This window comes from Pectinophora gossypiella, chromosome 10 (genome assembly GCF_024362695.1).
Source record: "Pectinophora gossypiella chromosome 10, ilPecGoss1.1, whole genome shotgun sequence".
NCBI classification, from domain to species: Eukaryota; Metazoa; Arthropoda; class Insecta; order Lepidoptera; family Gelechiidae; genus Pectinophora; species Pectinophora gossypiella.
The window spans coordinates 5,229,719-5,249,246 of record NC_065413.1 but is presented as its reverse complement, the minus strand read 5'-3'; the positions used below and the strand labels follow the sequence as shown (position 1 = coordinate 5,249,246).

General features: G+C 36.1%; 1 protein-coding gene across 1 annotated transcript in view; it reads left to right on the top strand.

Annotated features, from left to right (window-relative positions):
- The window catches only part of LOC126370227 (cuticlin-1), a 101,231-nt gene that overhangs the window by 59,068 nt on the left and 22,635 nt on the right, over positions 1 to 19,528 (top strand). The window contains exons 4-5 of the mRNA XM_050015036.1: positions 7,307 to 7,454; positions 13,706 to 13,804. Coding sequence (XP_049870993.1) covers positions 7,307 to 7,454; positions 13,706 to 13,804 — 247 coding nt within the window. The remainder of the gene's footprint in view (positions 1 to 7,306; positions 7,455 to 13,705; positions 13,805 to 19,528) is intronic.

Here is a 19,528-nt window from a genome sequence, read left to right as displayed (position 1 = left end):
TGACCTTCCAACCCGCGAAGGGAAAACCAGCTCAAGACAGGTTAGATCACATACGTCCGAAAATGCATTTCTCGGGAATGTGGGTTTCCTTACGATGTTTACCTTCACCGCTGAGCACGTGGCTTGGCATCTATGATCCAAACATAAATTCAAAAACAAATTCGACGATCATTTGTTTAGGCCTGTGCTGGATTAGAACCTGCGACCTTAAAGTGAGAGGCAAGCGTTCTGCCAGCTGGGCTACCACGGCTCTGTTACGGTCGTTGTATATGTCACCGTAAAATTGTAAATAACGTTAGATTATAATCTATCGATTTGAATCTCGCGAGATTGTGAACTGTCGAATAATTATGAATCGTATCATATTGCTTACAATTTAACGTATTATTTTTCGGTAGATTATAATTTATCGAAGTGAAACCGTCAAATTGTGATACGAAACGCACCTCGCGTGCTATACCATAGAGTTACAAAACTATTAGAGTGAGCATAATGTTAATTTGGGATTCTCTTAAAATGCATAAATGTTTTTGTCATAATTTTAATTATCATAATCCTTTTTGCATAACGTTTTTAGCATAATAGTTTTACTTTCCCATAATAACATCTAGGAATACTGGTTTGTTAGGTATAACTTATTTTTGGGATTAATAAATAGATATCCATAATTCTTTTTTAGAATAATAGTGTTTTGTCATAATTTTTACAAGGCATAACAGTAGGTTGGGGGGCGGCGGGGGTGGCCCTTGGGCCACCCCTATGCCGCCAGCATGTTTATCTTACACACGAAAAGTATACTGAATGATACGTTTCAGATTTTTTAATTTTGATACATTTTTTCTTACCATGTGATGTCAGAATTATTGATTACTTACTAAATAATTAATAAATACGTACTTGATTTCACAATCTTGAAGAGCATTTATTTTATTTGACTGACACCTGTGTTTTATTCCTAACTCTATGGACACAGAACGGTCTACTGTAAGGCCGACCAATCAGGGACAGCCGTCGGACAGTTGACAATTTGACAATTGTAAGATTGTGATTTAACAGTTTTACTTCGATAGATTATAATCTGACGAATAATAATACGTTAAATTGTAAGCAGTATATTAAGTTTCACAATTTTTCGACAGTTCACAATCTCGCGAGATAGATTATAATCTAACGATATTTACAATTTTACGGTGACATATATAAGACAAATTATAGCTTAGGTGTTTGTAGGTGCTTCGTTTTAGTAACCTCTGCGTTTTATTGAATCATTTGACGATCATTCTCATTTATGTTTGAAGTAACAAACGGTCATAATACAGTTTTATATGTTACAAAGTAAAAAACAATGAGTGTTTTTTAATCCAATTATTCTATGCTTAGCATTTGCTAATTCATTTAAGGTTATGTTATTCTTTGATCCTGAATTAATATACAATATAATTTTAGTTAAGATGGAAAAAAATACGTAAAATTCAATAAGAAACTCTTGCGCAAACTTAAACCGAAAAAAGATGGACTCTAATGGCCATAACTAAAGCAAAAGGAGCTCAAGTGCCATTATAAGTAGACCACAATGACCAGATGGTGTAAGTATGTAAATAATGATATCATCGCAAGCGCAGGTTGTGGTCTGCCGCAGAGATGGCCTGATTTGAATACCAAAGAGATGGTCAGTTTAGACGACGACTTGACATTTATATTTAAAGAAATAAATCAAATATCTTTATTGAAAGACAGAAAGGTAGAAACGTTTATTATTGAAGCACGTCACAAACAGCAGGATAATATCAAACACATAACAAGAAACCATGATCAAAAGACATTAATAATTATTGCACACAAGCTAAAAATCAATTAAACATATACAATACAGTTCCTTTGGCAAAGCAATTACTTAATTGACAACAAAGCGAAGAGATACAACACAAAAGAACAAAATAAGATTCCACCGGTGAGTATTCGCTTCTAATATAAAAATAAACTTTGCCCACCTTAGAATAAGTTTACCCTGTAAATGTCTTGTGAATTTGTGTGCAATAAAGTGTTTTATTATTATTATTAATAATAAAGAAAATAAAATTGAAGTCTTATGTTAACTTCCCGGTAAGTATTCAGATACTTGTGTTGGGAATGACCCGCAACTTTCTTTAATTCTAGGTAGCGATGTAGGTATACATTACAAATGAATGTTCACCGGTTACAGTTCACCTTTAGGTTCAAGCACCTAACTGCACATAACCTTCGCATTAAATCAGTCATCTCGTGCGACATCAACGGCAAGGATTAGAGTGGTTCTACATTACTGCAGTCCAGCAAAACATGGATTACTACACTACTAAGTATAGCATCTTAGCCAAGTCGAACATATAAGTGGACTTAATAAGCACAAGTATATTCAGGCGTATCATCTCGTCTCCTACTTGTTAGTGCTGTCACACGCACAAATCACTAGTGTTGTACCAGTGCGAAGTAACACACCGTTTCACTGCAAAGAATGTCGGTAAAAAAATGATTATACGTTGCACACTATGTTAAGACGATAATCTTACAAATTGCCTGTAATATAGAAGACGTTTCCTTTGACACACAAATCTAGTACTTGTGTACTAATGATTTTGAGTATTGTAATTAGGAGATTGTTCGAAATGGAATGTGCGTGTGGACGTTTAAGTGCTAAGTTATCTGGATAAACTGTTCTGTGAAAACATTTATAGAAGTTTTAGAAAACTGTAGCTGTGGGTAGATTAGCAATTTGCAGTTATGCTACAGCCCTCGCGGCGAATAAAGTATATCGAGGGCTTTGACCAATAAGCCATACGACGTTCATCCACGTAGAAAGCGTTCGCTGCGTCCATTGGTGGAAAATTTTGATATAATTCGCGACGCACGGTGCGGTTTCCGTGCAGAGCCAGATGGTGTTGGAAACAAAATTTCTCAAAACGTAATACTTTACAACAAGTAAGTACGTATTCATCAAACGACAATCCGTGTTAAGCAGTTTTGTGACGAATTTACGACTGAAACTTATTACCTACTTGGTACTTGAAATAGTATAGCCATTTCATTGAGTTATTATAATTAGCCGGCTCATGTCAGGCGTGTCATAATTGTGTCTCACATAATTATCTTCGGCCGTTTAGCACGGGAATTTGAGAAACTTATGTTAATATGACACTGCTATTTAGTGATGCATGGTTATGTATAGCTTAAGAGCTATTTATATTTTCTATTGTTAGCTAAGTCGAGCTTCACGAACGAAGGTATTCCCTACTAGTATTATAAATGCGGAAGTAACTCTGCCTGTTTGTCTGTTGCTCTTTCACGCCAACACTACTAAACTGAATATTATGGTAAAATTTGGTACAGAGGTAAATTAGACCTTAGGAAAGAAGTTTATTTTATTTTTTTATTATTTCGGGATGGAACAAACATGACGCGCGCGATAACCGAAATACTAGCGGAGTCGCTGGTGGATAGCTAGTTAGGTCTCTCTATTTATTTAAGAGCTGCGCTCTTGTCGGTGGAGTAATCGCCATTCCTCTTTTCTTCCCGCCAAATCCTTAACCTTCTGATACGACACGACCTGCACGACCTGCTAGTTAGGTAGGTACTGATAAATTGAAGTAGTAAGTAATGAATAGGCGAAAGTCACTTTTTGTTTTAAATTTGCAAAAAAACCTACACTCTTGATTTTGTCAATTTACAGAAACCTATTATTAGCAGTTAAACCAAATTGGTAGGAATATTATTAGGCACGCTAAGCCGTTGGTCCCGGTTACTACTTACTGATGTAAGTAGGTACGTAGTCGTTACATGAGTCATGTCAGGGGTCTATGGCGGCTCAGTAATAACCCTGACACCATGGTTGATGGGGTTGGTAATCCACCTCAGAACCCACACGATAGAAGAAGAAGAATAAGGACTTTTAATATATTTATATTCTTACCTTAATCGACATCTAACGGTTTAAATTTTGTAAAACGTTTGTTTTATTATGTGCCTCTCAAAGCCATGAACTAAAATAACTTAGAAGTAATAGCAGTATTCGTTACGATGCCACTTACACCCCGAACAAGTACATACAGATAGCCATACAAGTAATTATGGGTATTAGTCATTACGTAACGAATACTGAGGGGGATGGTTCAGACCATGATGCTGAGATGGTATCAAGTTAGAATTAATATCATACTGGACATTGGTACCATCTATCTCTCTTGATAAACTTATTAAAATCGATGCATTGATATACTACCACTACCACTATACAGTTCACTGTTCATCGCATTTATCATAGGACACTACATTAGAAGATCTTAGGAATTCAATCGCTTGAAGTGATTTAAGATCGCTTTGGTATTAGCCATCATTTAATACAAATCAAATCAAATCAAAATCAAAAATGTATATTTATAAATTCAGTCGTACATTAGTTTATTGGAGTTTCCTTTTAAGCAACAAATTGCCTGTGTCAGGAAAAACTCCGCTCTTCCAGTGTTTGTTGTCCAGCGTATAATTACAGAAAAGGGTTATCTATTATCCTTTGTTGTTATTTATTATCGTATCTCCATAATAATACCTTCAGGGTGTTATTAACATAAAATTTAAGGACGAAGACGGACGTATGGAGTTAATGTAACATCTTAAACCTAAATAAAGAATCTATCTATCTATCACTATTAGGTATAATACCTTTAAAATAGGTAAAATTTAAACTGAATTTTCTTTGTACTCTCTCTTTAAAAGTGTATAAAACATTTAAACATAAATGCTGAAGTTCGATTTATGTGATTTAATTATTTGAAATGGAACTTATTAATTTAATGTTTTGATCGAAAAGAGTAAATCGACAAATAGGTTATTAAGTTGTTTTTGTCTTATTTCTAACCGCAATTAATGTGTAGGTATGAAACACAATACTTCTTTCTACGTTACAAATAATTTGAATTCCAACTTCAATCAACGCCAATTAACGTCCATCTAGTAAGTACACTTCGAAATTTGACTTCCAAACGTATAAACATTTAAAAGTCCATCGTCTAAAACAAGGTAACTACCAAAATTTGAGCACTCATCCACTCAATCCAAATAAACTGTTACATATCAAGCACTCACATAAAAAGCGGCATCGAATCGATCCTCCTCTAACCATAATAAGGACGTTGATTACAGACCGCTTGCCGGTACTGTCGGCACACTTTCTTACATCGAGATACTGACGCAATTAAACCCCTATAATTTCATTATTATCTGGTCGAAGCCTGTTGCCGGCGATGGGTATTTGCCAGATAATCGAGTTGTGTAATCGCCTCCTAAAGTATTTTGTATGAAACGCCGAGGAATGTGAAAACTTCACAGGGAATCTTCTACCGGGTAATGTAATAAAACTAATTTTAACCAAGTAACGAAGCTACTGCATCAGATCACGGTATCGATTACCCTACTTAATGAAAAGATTAATTACATTGGACGCATCAAAATTCTGTCGATAGGTCAGCACTGGTTAATAAATATGAGAGATAAATGAAACGTTTGGCTTGACAGACTGCTCAAATTTCCCGAAAGGCTTTCGCACACAAAAATGTAAATTGCTGTTGAAAATTTTTTTGTGCGGTCATCTCTTTCTTGCGCGCGGTATGTGGTATGTGTTTGTCTCGTGTGGCGAATTCCTCTTTGGCGCGTGGGAACGAAATGCGCCCAAGCTGTTCCTGGAACGTGCTCATGCGATACATCAAATCGTTTTTGGGCCACAGAGAAACTAAATGGAGATGGCCTTATATGATTCGAACATGTCTTTTATCTTCATCGATAGAGATTTTAACGAAAGATATGCAATTTACAACACTTGAACGTTTCTTAGGTCAATATCTACCAGTCATTTCCTGCACCCCTGCAGTGTTACGAGTTAAGTTATTGGTTATAACCGTAGCTTGCACTTGTCTGAAACTTTAATTATTTCTTGTCGCTATGTACTCGTACATTTATTTAGCCCGATTTTGCAAAATAAGTACTCTGGGCAAGTAGTTTATTCCACATGCGGCGATAAGTCACGTCAAAAAAAAACAAAATTATTAATTAGTAGTTGTTCAGTGGAAACGAGTACATGTGGAAAACGATCGAGTTGACTTAAAAGGCCACATTGGAGCAATTCATATAAAAGCAATATTGCTATTTGACATTTGCACATATTATTATAAAAATAAATGCGCACTGTTCCAAATGTGGCCTAACCCCATAGTTGTCCGATTTCAAGTCAAAATAAATAATCAATGTTTGGGCAACAGTCACTTCTGCGTATTTTCCAAACTCTATGCCGCTAAAAGGCGTGCAACCTTTTACCAATCATCCAATTTTGGCATAAACGAACCGTTCAAGAGTAACCCGTTTATTATTCGTTTACATTGGTTCGCGGAACCTCTGCTTACGTCTGCTTGTTACCAACACATTACAATTTGTATCCTACCGAAAAAAATAACGTTAAGATTGAAAGTTTTGTTTGAGAGAGTGAAAGGGGTAATTTCAAGTACTTTTAATAACGTTAAGTACTTTCTTTCATAGCGGTCTTTTTGGAAATTTTATTTTTGTAAAAAACATAATTAAGTATTGAAAATAGGATCGGTATAATGCGCTTTAATAAACGTATGTGACCGTTAGTGAGAGGGAACGTAATAACTTGATCATTGCAGTTATCTTGCCAATAAACCGCTTCTGAATATTATTGTTAATTTTAAGCAATTCTTCAGAACTCAATAGATATACAGTTTTGTTATGATCATCAAAGTTTTATCGAAAGGCTGCAGTTATGTTGTGGACTGCAGTCAATATCGACTGCGCTGTGATTGCGTGAAGTTGCAAGTCACGACTGCATATTATATAGTCAAACGTACAACTGGAAGCAGTTGAATGTTCGAGTAGTGACTCGCGGTTCCTGATTCGACTGCGTGCGGTTACTGCAGCCCGTATGATGACTTTACCTTTCTATATATTTTTACAAACATGCAACACGCCTGTATCCCTGAAGAATTATGCAGAGAATAATAAACCCACTCCTCAGTAGCTATCGCTCGTCAGCTGGTATTAATAGGTCATCATCATCGCGTCCAAACCGTGTCCGGCGACGGCGACTCCTAAATGTCTATCCCAAGTCGTTGTTATGATAGGCTCATATGTGGCTAGCAAAACCGAACTTCGATTTGAAGGCGTGGTGCACAGAATAACTGGCCAGCAGAATTAAACGTATAGTTGTAGGAGGGTTTCTGTCTATTTATGAGTATGAGTAGCCTAACATAAGTTTATTTCTCTACAGACGCGGGCGCGAGCTGGCGACCTATGGCCAGTGGACCGGCCCGAGGGCATGCCAGTCATCCAGTCACTAGAAGTCATGTGTGGCAAGGACCACATGGACGTCCACCTCACATTCTCACACCCCTTCGAGGGCATCGTCTCGTCAAAAGGTAAGGGGCAGTTTGTCAGAAAGAATATTAGTAGTCAATAGGGTAGATGTCGAGTGGGACGTATATTACGGGCTGTTCTTTTTAAGGTTCTGAATCTCAAAAGGAAAAACGGGACCCTTATAAGATCACTTTGTTGTCCGTCCGTCTGTCTGTCCGTCTGTCCAGCCCAATACAGGTTAAGCCACACACCTTCGAAACGTATTTCTCGGAAATGTGGGTTTCCTCCTTTTTAGGAAACTAAAACTTAAAAACTACGTTTTTAGTAGAAAATAGAAGTCTTCAATATAACGACCGCTATTTTTCTAACCCGATACTTTCTTGTTAATACTAGGGGCACATGAGAAGCAAACATGTGTAGCTCCACATCGTACTGGCGTATTCAGAGCGCTTCTAATTGTGCCTTCTAATTGCTAAGGTTTCACCCACAATTATGACGGATACTTGCTGAATTATTAATAATGCGCCGACCCACTTCGCTTTAAACATACTATGCCCGTTGTTAACACTTGCACAGCTTTTCATTCTTTTTATGACACTGTTGAAGGTTTTATTGCCATTGCAGAGACGACTGATTTATAATAGTCACAGATTGTTGAATGCGATTTATGTGCTAAGAATAAACATTGTTGTCAGCTGTTTACAATACACTCGGTCGGATGTCATGCAATCAATCCGTGATATACCTACGTAGATCGAGAATTAATAGTGTGGTGTGATGTTTAACTTACAAGAGATGTTCCAGGTGATCAGTAAATTTGGTCATGATGAATTACCATTATTATTGTTTGTTGGTAAATATTGGATGAAATTGTGGTTGAATTAAACTGACCTTAGTTATGGATCGGACGGGAGTTTGAGAATAAGCAGTTTTATATTAAGAATTGAGCGCAGTTTATGTTGTAACTTCATATATTACAGAATATAAAGATCATCAGGGTTTGTGTTCGGTTAATGTCAATAGGCTAGACCCCTATTACATGGGACTTAAACGTAGTTGGCGAGGAGTGGAATATACTATGTATAGCTTACATCTCTGGTCTACCCCTTCGGGAACGCGGCGTGATGCTATTTTATGTTATAAAGAAGGTAAAGCAAGATAGTGGAAAGTCACCTTTAAAACCTTATTGGCGTCTAAACTTGCTTGCCTGAAAGGAAACAGATGAATAATTCAAACTATTGACAACTTTACACTTTATTGACAATATAACCGGAAAGAGACATTAACATGTCATAAAGTCTCATAGTCAAATAGCACATTAAAGTCTTTGTTTTGTGTTTATTATAGAGTGTACAGCAACGTTTCGTATACTATTTAAATACTTAAGTACCTACGTACACATGAACCATATCAGAGGCCTCTCTGAAGTTTTATTTTTTGACGTGACTTATTGTAGATTTGCCGCAGATGGCATTAACTACTTGGCCGGACAAATGGGGAGCGCTGAAGGCTCTCACCCGGTGATCCTCTCTGAAGTGCAGCCCGGACGATCCATACAAAAATCGAGCAAGACAGACAATCCGCGCGCGCTCCTTTACTACTTAACGACTTACGGCAATTTATACCAAAGCGAGACCCAGCGGAGAGGTGAGGTTAATCTAGCTTGGCACCGATACGAATTGGTGCGGGGCGGACAGTGTCCGTTCTATATGTAGTATTATGTTCTTCATCCTATGATCTAAATAATAAAGTGGAACCAAGTATTTTAAAACATAATAACATTAAGCGAACTCCACTCCCACAGACAAACCGAGGAATTGGTTTTGTAGGGTTTTTATTGTACCAATATTTTCTGTATGTTTATGAAAAATAAACATTTTACTTACTTACTTACCAGGATAAATACGGTCGGTTATCGACCTAGGGAATATCTGATGCGCCACCGAAACAATGAGAAGAATACCGTCGTTATGTAAAGTCATTAGCAATATCATGTAGCCACTATAGAACTCTGTCGCATTAGCAAAAATGTTACATTTATTGAGACCTACAGTTCAATTTGTCAAACAAGTTAATGTGACATGGTATTAAAGTACCAAACGAGAAACCAAAGCGTGATGTGTATACAGATTGAAGTTCAGCTCGTATAAAGAAAATTCCACAGTATGTGAAAACACAATAGGAGATAAATAAAGTATATCAGATTGTGTAATTGCAGTAGACAACTGAAACCTTTCCTTGTCGCCGCTAAAATACCTTTCTCATAATATAATTTCAATGATAAAATGTTTTGCATAATTTTCCTAACAAAAACTTGGAAAACGTAGATCAGTTTCAAATCTTTATGCATTTTTGTTTTCACACAAAATATTGCTTAAAGAATTTACTTAGATAGCAATCGAAACGTTTTCGAGGAGAAACATAGCCTGCTTCTACACTGGTGGACTAAAAAATCGACATAAGTTTTATTGCTGGATATTTGGGAAAACAACTGTCTGTCCACAGAGGGACGTGGTAACCCAGTTGGAGGAACAGTTGTCTCTCATTGTGAGATCGCAGGCTCGAATCCCAGTACGGGTTTAAACAAATCATTTTCGTATTCATGTTTGAATCATAAATGATCATCACGGTGAAGGAAAACATTGTGAGGAAACCTACATTCCCGAGAAATGCGTTTCAGAGTTATGTGACCTAACCTGTATTCTTCTTCTTCTATCGTGTGGGTTGTGAGGTGAAATACCAACTTCATCACCTCTGGTGTCAGGTCCCTGACATGGCTCATGTAACGACTACTTATTTGCATCAGTAAGTAGTAACCGGGACCAACGGCTTAACGTGCTTTCCGAAGCAGGAATCCGAAAGTAACTTACTTCACTCTGGTGATTAGCCAGTAATGTCCTAACCAAACTAGGGACCATAAAGTAATTTTAACCTGTAATGAGCTGGTTTTTTCCTTCACGGGTTGAAAGGTCAGACAGGCAATCGCCTCTGTAAAAAAACCGGACTGTGAAAACTGGATAACGCTATGGAGTTGATGAACTCTGTGTACATTTTTTTTAATAAGTTTCATTTTCTGACTCTGGAAACCTTCCAGTTTAAAATAATCCCTAATATAATATAGACATAATGGCATATAATCGTATTAGTAAACCTTATTTTTGTAACCTTATCCGTTCTGTGATAGTGATTATACTTACTGCAAATTCTGAAAATTATACATAACATACATAAACAGCATATACGTACGAAATCATATTGACCGCAATATCAAAAAGATATCAGTTCTCATGTATAACCAAGCTTATAACTCTACACGGACTAACTATACAAACCCTAAGTTTACAAATTCTTCACGTTAGGCAAATTATGGGGCTTGTCCGTTTCGTTCCTACAAGAATTACAATAACAGAATGGCAATAAACAGTCAATAAAGTTGCCCGTGGTGACGGTATAATTTTTTTTTTCATCTTACGCTATAAGAACACCTGAACAAAGTCTTCCCTTTAAATTAATCTAAGACGAGTCAGTGGACAAACTCTTAGGAAATAATATAGTAGCTTAGGTTAAAAATAAATTGCTTATAGCTTGTAAGCTAGATTGTAATATTGTGAAGCATATATTTTATTCTAATGCTTTATTTAAATGAAAAAAAAAAACCTTATATGCTCATGTGATGGTAGCGAAACAGCCTTACTTACATCTTGGACACTCACGCGCCCCTAAATTTATTTCCGTACGACGCGGAAGAATGCAGTGCGCTTTAACCTTATAGCACTAGGCTAAAAACTACTTTATTGATGTCTGTATCTGTCTAATGTCAACGCACTGAGATTTTTCTTAGAAAATCGCATACTTGGCCTAAAAAGAAACAGATAATCGTCGGTCACGCGACTCGAACGCGGTTTCTTCGTTCATTTGTAACATTGATGTGAGAAACCAACATGACTCACAATCCAACTATTTTTATTTTTTATTTCACAACAACATAACAAAGCATCACGCCTGTATCCCCAAAGGGGTAGGCAGATATAGTACGGTCACGAGCATTAATATGTATACACTTTGGTACCATGTCACATTAACTTTTTTGACAAATTGAACTGTAAGTCTCACTAAATGTCAAATATGTTAGTGCGACAGAGTCCTAAAGTGGGTACATTATATTGCTCATGACTGTACACCCTACCCTCGCCAGAGCCGTGTATAAGTCTCATGTACCTAATAGGGTGCGAGAATATTGCCATTAACCGCGCACAAGTCCTGGAAACCACTTGATATCAATCATCTATGATACTAATATGATTTTTTTTATTATTATAAACAATTGCAAAGTACATTATCATGTTTAGTACAGTACATCACAAACTTAAAATAAATTATAACAATAACAAGATGAGGTAGACATAGATATGTTCGAACACGTATAAATCATAATCGCACCGATCGTTCTTGCAGATGTGCAGTGTGCAGTCGTTTTTGTGTACCTACATAGTGTTGTTTGTATGAATGAACACTCATTCAGTGGTTTAGAACCAAAGCTGGGATTCGAATCAATGACTCTGCGATATAAGTACGAGTAATGCATTCTCCGAACAGGGCTTTCATTTATTCAAATTCTAATATTGCATCAAAATAAAAGAAAAAATAGTTACAAAAGAGACTTCACTAGGTATTTATTTTATTACCCGACTTCGGCGAACCAAAAAGGAGGGTTATATGTTTGACCGCTATCTCTGTATATAATGTGTATGTATGTACGTCTTACTTAGCAGTTAACAATATACATACTTCTCGTCAAAAAAATGGAAACACTTCAACAATACCCTTGTTAAATAATTTTTAAATTTAAACTTAACACATAGAAATAAAAGCGTTATAATTATAACACCTACTGGATTACGTTAGTAATTATCACGTTAAATCTGGTCAGCGCCTTCTATTATTTTTGGGGAAACGTAGCATGGAAAGTCCCTTATTTGGCCGGTAGACGTTTTACTGATTTTTAAACATGACTATTTTTTTTTCTCCACCAACCCGCATTGGAGCAGCGTGGTAGAGTATGCTCCATACCCCATCTGGTTGATTGAGGGGAGGCCTGTGCCCAGCAGTGGGACGTATATGAAATGAAATGAAAAAAATAAAAATATTTTTATTACCAGAAAACAGTACAATGAGTCACATACAATAGGATGGGTACTTATATTAAAAATACGTATATACCCAAATGAACAGAGGTTCCCAAACTAGGCGGAGCCTGTATCTTGGGAAACCGTAAAAAATGGGTACATGTGATGTTGGCGCATAGTTTGCCAAAGGAAACTTAAAATTAAACTTACATCTAAGTATTAGAGCGAAGGGTGTGTGTGTGTGTTAAGTAGGAATATGAATGTGTGAGTATGCGAGTTTAGTGTATATGCGAGTCTAATAGTAGAAGTAATATAGACTGTTTATGTATGTTTTAATGTTATGTATGACTATTTTAAACACCAGAAGAGTTGATAGGTACCATGCTATGACCGCATGTTAATAGAGGTGTGAACACACTTCCAAGCGGCGACAAAGAACAAAATGACTAATACAAAAACATTACATTCTTAACGATCTATTATACGCTAAGTGAAATAAATCGATCTTTACATTTCTCTTTCTTCTTGGCTTGTGTAGAGCTATAGAGTTTGTGTGTTCTCACATAATTTTCTCTGGGCATAATGATAATTGACAGCAGTCACGGCGTTAATAACTATTTTTATAGCCAATTTACGTGTTATAAGACAAAGGGGTAATAATTTTCGCTTTCTTAAAGTACTTACTCCTTCTTCTTCTTAACGTGTGGGTTGTGAGGTGGAATACCAACCTCATCAACCCTGGTGTCAGGGTTACTATTGAGCCGCCAAAGGCCCCTGACATGGGTCATGTAACGACTACATACTTACATCAGTAAGTAGTCGTCTTAAGTAGTAATTCTCTTTATAACTCCACCAACCCGCATCATTAGAGGTTAATTGTGAGGGAAGGCCTGTGCCCAGGAGTGGGACGTATATAGGATGTTTATGTAAGGTACTTACCTAGCCATCTTACTCAATAAGACTTAAGCTTAACCACACTGGTACGTACTCCATAGTAACTAGAATCAGAGCACCCCCCCCCCCCCACACACACACACATATATACACAGATGGCAAACCTGAAGTTTGGGTCTAGGGCTTCATATACATCGGTTTCTAAACTCTTCCGTCTAAAAGCTTCATAGAAAATCCACGTTCGTCACGTCTATTCTAGTACTTGTTGATGTTTATTGTTTTTTTTTTCACAGGGCAACACGGTGACCCGCGGTGCGTCTACGTGCCGCCATCTACCGGACAAACCTACTTCTCATTTCGGATCGCTTACGCCAAATGTGGGACTAAGCCAGGTATGTTGACATTTTATAGAGTTATCAATCGAGTTATAATAAATCTGACACCAGGGTTGCTGAGGTTGGTAATCCACCTCACAACTCACACCATAGAAGAAGATCAATCGAGTGACTTGTTTTTCGTAATGAAAACACGTAATACCAGGTTCTTACCGGTATTGTACGAATAATTATAACGGATGTGAATTTAATTACACGTATTAATGGTATGAATTGAATAGCGCAAGAAAGTCCCTTGTTTTCTCAGACTCTACGTCAAATATATTGTATTTGCAAAGATAACAATATGAAGACCAGGTATGGGTATCTTTTTTTGGACTTATCTAATACACAATATATAAAATCTAATACATAATAGTATTACTCCAACAAAAATGTTACGTTAGGTGGTTACATTTATCTTCACTAATTAATATAATTATTATATAATTTATTTTTTGTCTATATTCTCATATCCGCTTAAATAACCTGAAGAAATTGACAAGCACAGTACCTTATATAAGGCAATTGCAATATATCTTACAAGTCATAGTAATACAGTGCATGAAATAAGGCCTATACATAGCTCCTAGCTTCGAAAAAACTCCCTAATTCATCAAGCCAATTTTTTTTTCAAACAGTCAGTAGATACAATATTTGTCTTAGAAAAAAGCCTATTAATTGAAATTGCGTTAAGCAATAAGGCCACCTATTGTGCTTATTTTGATTCGTTTGTACATGTCCTATATTTATGTCTGTGCAATAAAGAATTATTTATTGATTCATTAATTATGACAACCATTTCAAAGTATAATTGTTCTAAAGGTATTAAAGTTCGGGTTTAACAAACGAATGTAGGCATACGGCTATCAGTTCCACAGAGAATGTAGACAGAATGATAGTGTGAAATCAATAAACACTTTTCCGTTGTCTAATGATGCGAACTGGCTTTATTAACTGTGGTCGTAAATCGGCTAGTGGTGAGATTTGGTTGTAAATCAATAGAAGTGTTTGGACGGCTCTATGGTTATGGGGTTATGCTCGTTTCTTCTTAATGGGTCAAGCAATAACTTAATGTTAAGCGTATAATTTGCATCTCTAGGGCAGCGATTCCTAAAGTGGGTTTAGGTATATAAGTTTTATAAAATAAATGGTATTTGGTAGGTGGGTGTTTCGTTATATTAAAAGTTTGGGAACCCCTGCTATAGTGGATTGCACATGGCACAGAATATATACTATACATATACCTATCTACCCGATAATAGTATGTATACGCAAGCAAGATCACCATTGGAACAGACACCATCTCATCAAAAAATCGAAAAACCCCGCAGTTTCATAAGGATTTATCAGAAAAATATTGAATAGGAGAGTACGTATTAGGAATGAAAAAATAAAAGTCGGTTATTATAAGGCTTTTAATTCTTAATATTAAAGTTCTATTTTTAAAATTTATAGATACTCGAGTTTGATGAGAAATGTAATTTAGGTCTTGGATATAAGCTGTCTATTTGAAAGTAGAAACTAATGGGTAATGGTTCCATTGTACGCCCGACACTGATTAAAATAGGGTGTCCGTACCAATTTTGTCATGCGGACCAATTAAATAAACCACTCTAGACTTTCACACAGGAATCGTGACCATCTTTAAATTAAGACCCCTTTTTAGTTTATTGGAAGTTCACAGTAATAATATGAAATTTAACGATTCCTTAGGAGACAGACCACCGTGACCGGAGCGTGACTCGCGATACGAAGCATTATAAATAAATTGATACTCTTGAATGTACCATTGAGGTCGTTATTAAGACGTTGCCATAGATAACTAATTGTCACAGACTGTCTTTTCCCTGTATAGCTTAATACCTATTAAAAAGGTAGGTTAACCTACCTTCATAATTTATTACAGTGAAACTGAGTTTTACGTTATAATTTTGTATTCTTTCAACCAGTTTCCTGCAAGTTACAATGTGTATAATCCTGCGTATGTATGTATATATCTTAGTTAAGTAGGTATATTTTCATTGCTACTTTATTGTTACTATACCTCCTTAATTTGTAGGTACTACCATATACTCATAAAGGAATGATTGCTACCTGTGAAAGGCATCGCTATAATTCGGATTACTCTCACTAACGCCATTTAATATGTAGTTTTAAGCCGCAAATGTGCACTTAATTAAAACAAATTAATACCACAAACCATATTGCCTTAACGGCCACTCTTATTGCGTGCACTTTCTTTATTTGGTCCAAAAACCTTGAAATACGGAGCAGCTTTACCGTGACATACACGAACACTTACTTTTCCATGATACTTTCATTTGTTTTATGACGTCATTAACCCGACCGTTTGCTTTTTGAATCAGCCAATCAGAAGCTCGGCGCGATCATGACGTGATAAACGCGGTACGTGACTAGTTGAAATAATGACGCTTTCTTTCTTAACGCACGAGAGTGACAATTAAGGGACGTGTTTTTATAGTATTTATCGTTTAATTTTACTTGTCAGTGTTTATTGCGTCTAATTAAGTGTTACTTTACTCAAAATTGTACTCAGTAAACACCTTTTATTACGCCTTCGTTATTTTTGCGCAAATAAGCAGGTACTTTCAAAAGTGGATATTTTCTTGTTAAGCCTGTAATTATAGTGATTTGAGCAGCTTGTTTGTTTCTGTTGTCGCTTGTTTTTGATTATATCAATTTTATAAAATAAAAAACTAAGTGGGATTTCCAAAGGTGGTTGAAAGTAACTTGCACTCTCTTTTCTGTTTCATATATTATATTTATTTAATTATCGTTGCTTACGAATCAATTAGCCATAATGATTTCGAAAGTCATAGCTTTGAAGTTTATTAGTTTATCCGACTTTCATTTACAATGTTATTGATCCTTTGATATAGCACCTAAGAATGAATTTAAAACAATATTTCCTGACATCCTCACATTATCAACATTCCTTTTCATTTTTTATTCGATAAACGGCAGTCAAACTATTTTAATACCACTTAATACACCATTAAAATCCCATTTATTCATTGGCATCTCTTAGGAATGTACATAACCATCTTAATCGGCAAGCCCTTTGAAACCTAGCAAAACCAATAGAATTCTTTAATTACCGCAATTACTAATTAATAATAGGTAATATGTGCAATTGCAATTAATTTAATGGTTAGGTGTATAGGTACACTGAAGCGGCAAGAAATTCTAAGAACTAATTACGAAAAGCCGTTTCGAGAGGGAAAAAATTAAAATAAATTCCATCTTAAGATTTGTCTTTACATGTAATTTACATGAATGAAATTCACTGATTTAGATTTGCTAACATAGAACTTTAACATTATCAATTTTACCACCTAAGTATTGCTTTTACCTATTACTTCCACCATATTTGAAAACATTGGTAATCTGTCATTCCCTACCTTATCAGCGTCTCTTAGTGTCTTCTTCGTGTAAACTCTCGAAGTAATGCTTCCAACATTTCCTTATTTTGATCGTTTAACAAACACCCACTTGTTTACTGAATTTGACATCTTTATTTTAAGAACTACGCTCTTTTCGGTGTAGCATTCTCCATTCTTGACTATCTAAGGCCAATTCTTTGACTTCCTTATAACACGACGAATTTGTAAAAGGGGTAAATATTTCCTTAACAAAATAGTGGAGGTGCCCGCAAGCGCCGACATCTGCGGCGTGCCCCCGATAATTTATGTGACAAATGAATGGAGAATCCGCAACCTAACCTGTATTCTGTGGGCTGGCGTTTCCGTCATTGACGTAAGAAGCCCAGGAAAGGAGGAGATAAGGATCGACCAACATACATAGTTAAAACTGAACTGAACTTTTTAAGTCTGCTGTTATCCAGAGTGGCATTATAAGAATAATTTCTGGAAATATTAAATATTATTATTTTTAAACGGCATCCTTGTAGTTCAGAATTTCGCCTAGGTAAAAAATGTTGTTTGTGACGTAAATTAATAAAATCCTGAAAAATATACTTCGCATAAAAAATCGTAATTTCCGAATTTTTGTTCAACTTGATTTAATTTGATTTGTATATTTGAAATACGAGATTGTTTATTGTGTGGAGTAAAATGTAGTGTAGGAAAATAATAATATCAAACAAATTATTTATGTTACTGACGTTGTAGACAATTGTTTTATTAGATGACCATCATGATGTTTAGTAATGTAATGTTTATAAACTGCAATTTTCATTGGTTTACGTAATTTCCTGACTATAAGTCGTTAATCATAACATAACATAAGCTCATGACTATATTTCCAAATGGGAAGTCAGAGAGAGGTACATCCATCGCAAGTTGAACTGAGTACATTGATACTACTGAGTACCCACGCTTCACTGAGCTTTGACTGTAAGTAGGTACTATAAAAGGGTTTTAGTGTTCATAAATCTGCAAAGTCAAACAAACAGCTTAAACCGAACCTTAGAATTCTCAAGTCGTAATGTATGTGTATTTGAATATAACAATAAAGTGCCGTTCCTATGATCCTAGAGAAAGATATATGACGTTTGTTAAATTGAATACATCCTTTTATTATCATATTCCTGTCAAAGGAACAAATGATGGAGCTGGACACTCCCAGCAGTTTTCTTAGTTGCTGACGGCCTAAGGGCGGTCGAGGGCTTTATAAAACTGACAATGGCACAAGCATACTTTGTTCTACCACGCCGAAAGCATTTACGGGTTGTGAGTTATTCAAATTGCTGAGATTATGAACAGTATAATGTTGTTTGTATCGTTGAGCCTGCAAAGGTCGAAGTGGCAACGCTTCCTGGTGCTTTTATTCAGTATTTGCATCTGAGAAGGTTTTATGCTTTGACTAAACAGTTTTATTATTCCAAGTTTGTTGGAGTTCCAATGGAAATATTTATTTTACGCTAGTGTTTTGTACTTCTGTACGCTTAACTTGTTTGCAGTGAAGCAGTTCGATGTACCTATATTTGAGTACGGCGCTTTGAGAGTGCAAACATTGTTGATAAAAGTATACTACTTATGCAAAGTTTTCTAAAAGTGCGGACTGTCTATGTAGTATCGCACATCTTAATATGCAGAAAGATTTTACCGATTTTGTGTTTGAGAATTAGGTATTAGGAACTTGAGGATTTTCTTTAGATCAGCAGATTGCTAAGCAAGTACCTACTTTACGTACATAAAGTAACGCGTGTAATTCTTTAACCGCCGCAATATGGTTGCACTTTTAATTTTCGTAAAGACTGCGTTTAAGTTTCTCGGCAACTACGGTAATTCGTAACAATTTCGCTATAAATCGGCCGGCCAAGTTTCCGTGGGTCGCGGACTCGATTCAACTAAGTGAGTTTTTCTCGTGCTGATTCCTAGTTTTGTACTGGCGATGGCTACTGGCAACTATGGCGAGCGTTAGTGTGGACGGAGGACTACTCACGGACCGACCGGATTTTGTAGTCAGATGGCAACACCAAAAAATGCATTTTGTAGAGGCATTTGTGTATGTCAGTCGCATCTCTGAGAAAGCGCTCGAGTAAAATGTGAGGATTATGACTGACGTCAGCAAACCTGGTGCCAAGGAATTTTGCAAGTAGGTATCTATAAATGCAATGTTGAATATACAAGAAGCATAATTAATATCATACTTTATATAATTAATATCTTCTTTTTTTATTCTATTATCCCTTGCTGGGATATAAGTTGCGAACAACACAATTCCACACACACATCTGTACATATATTATCTTTC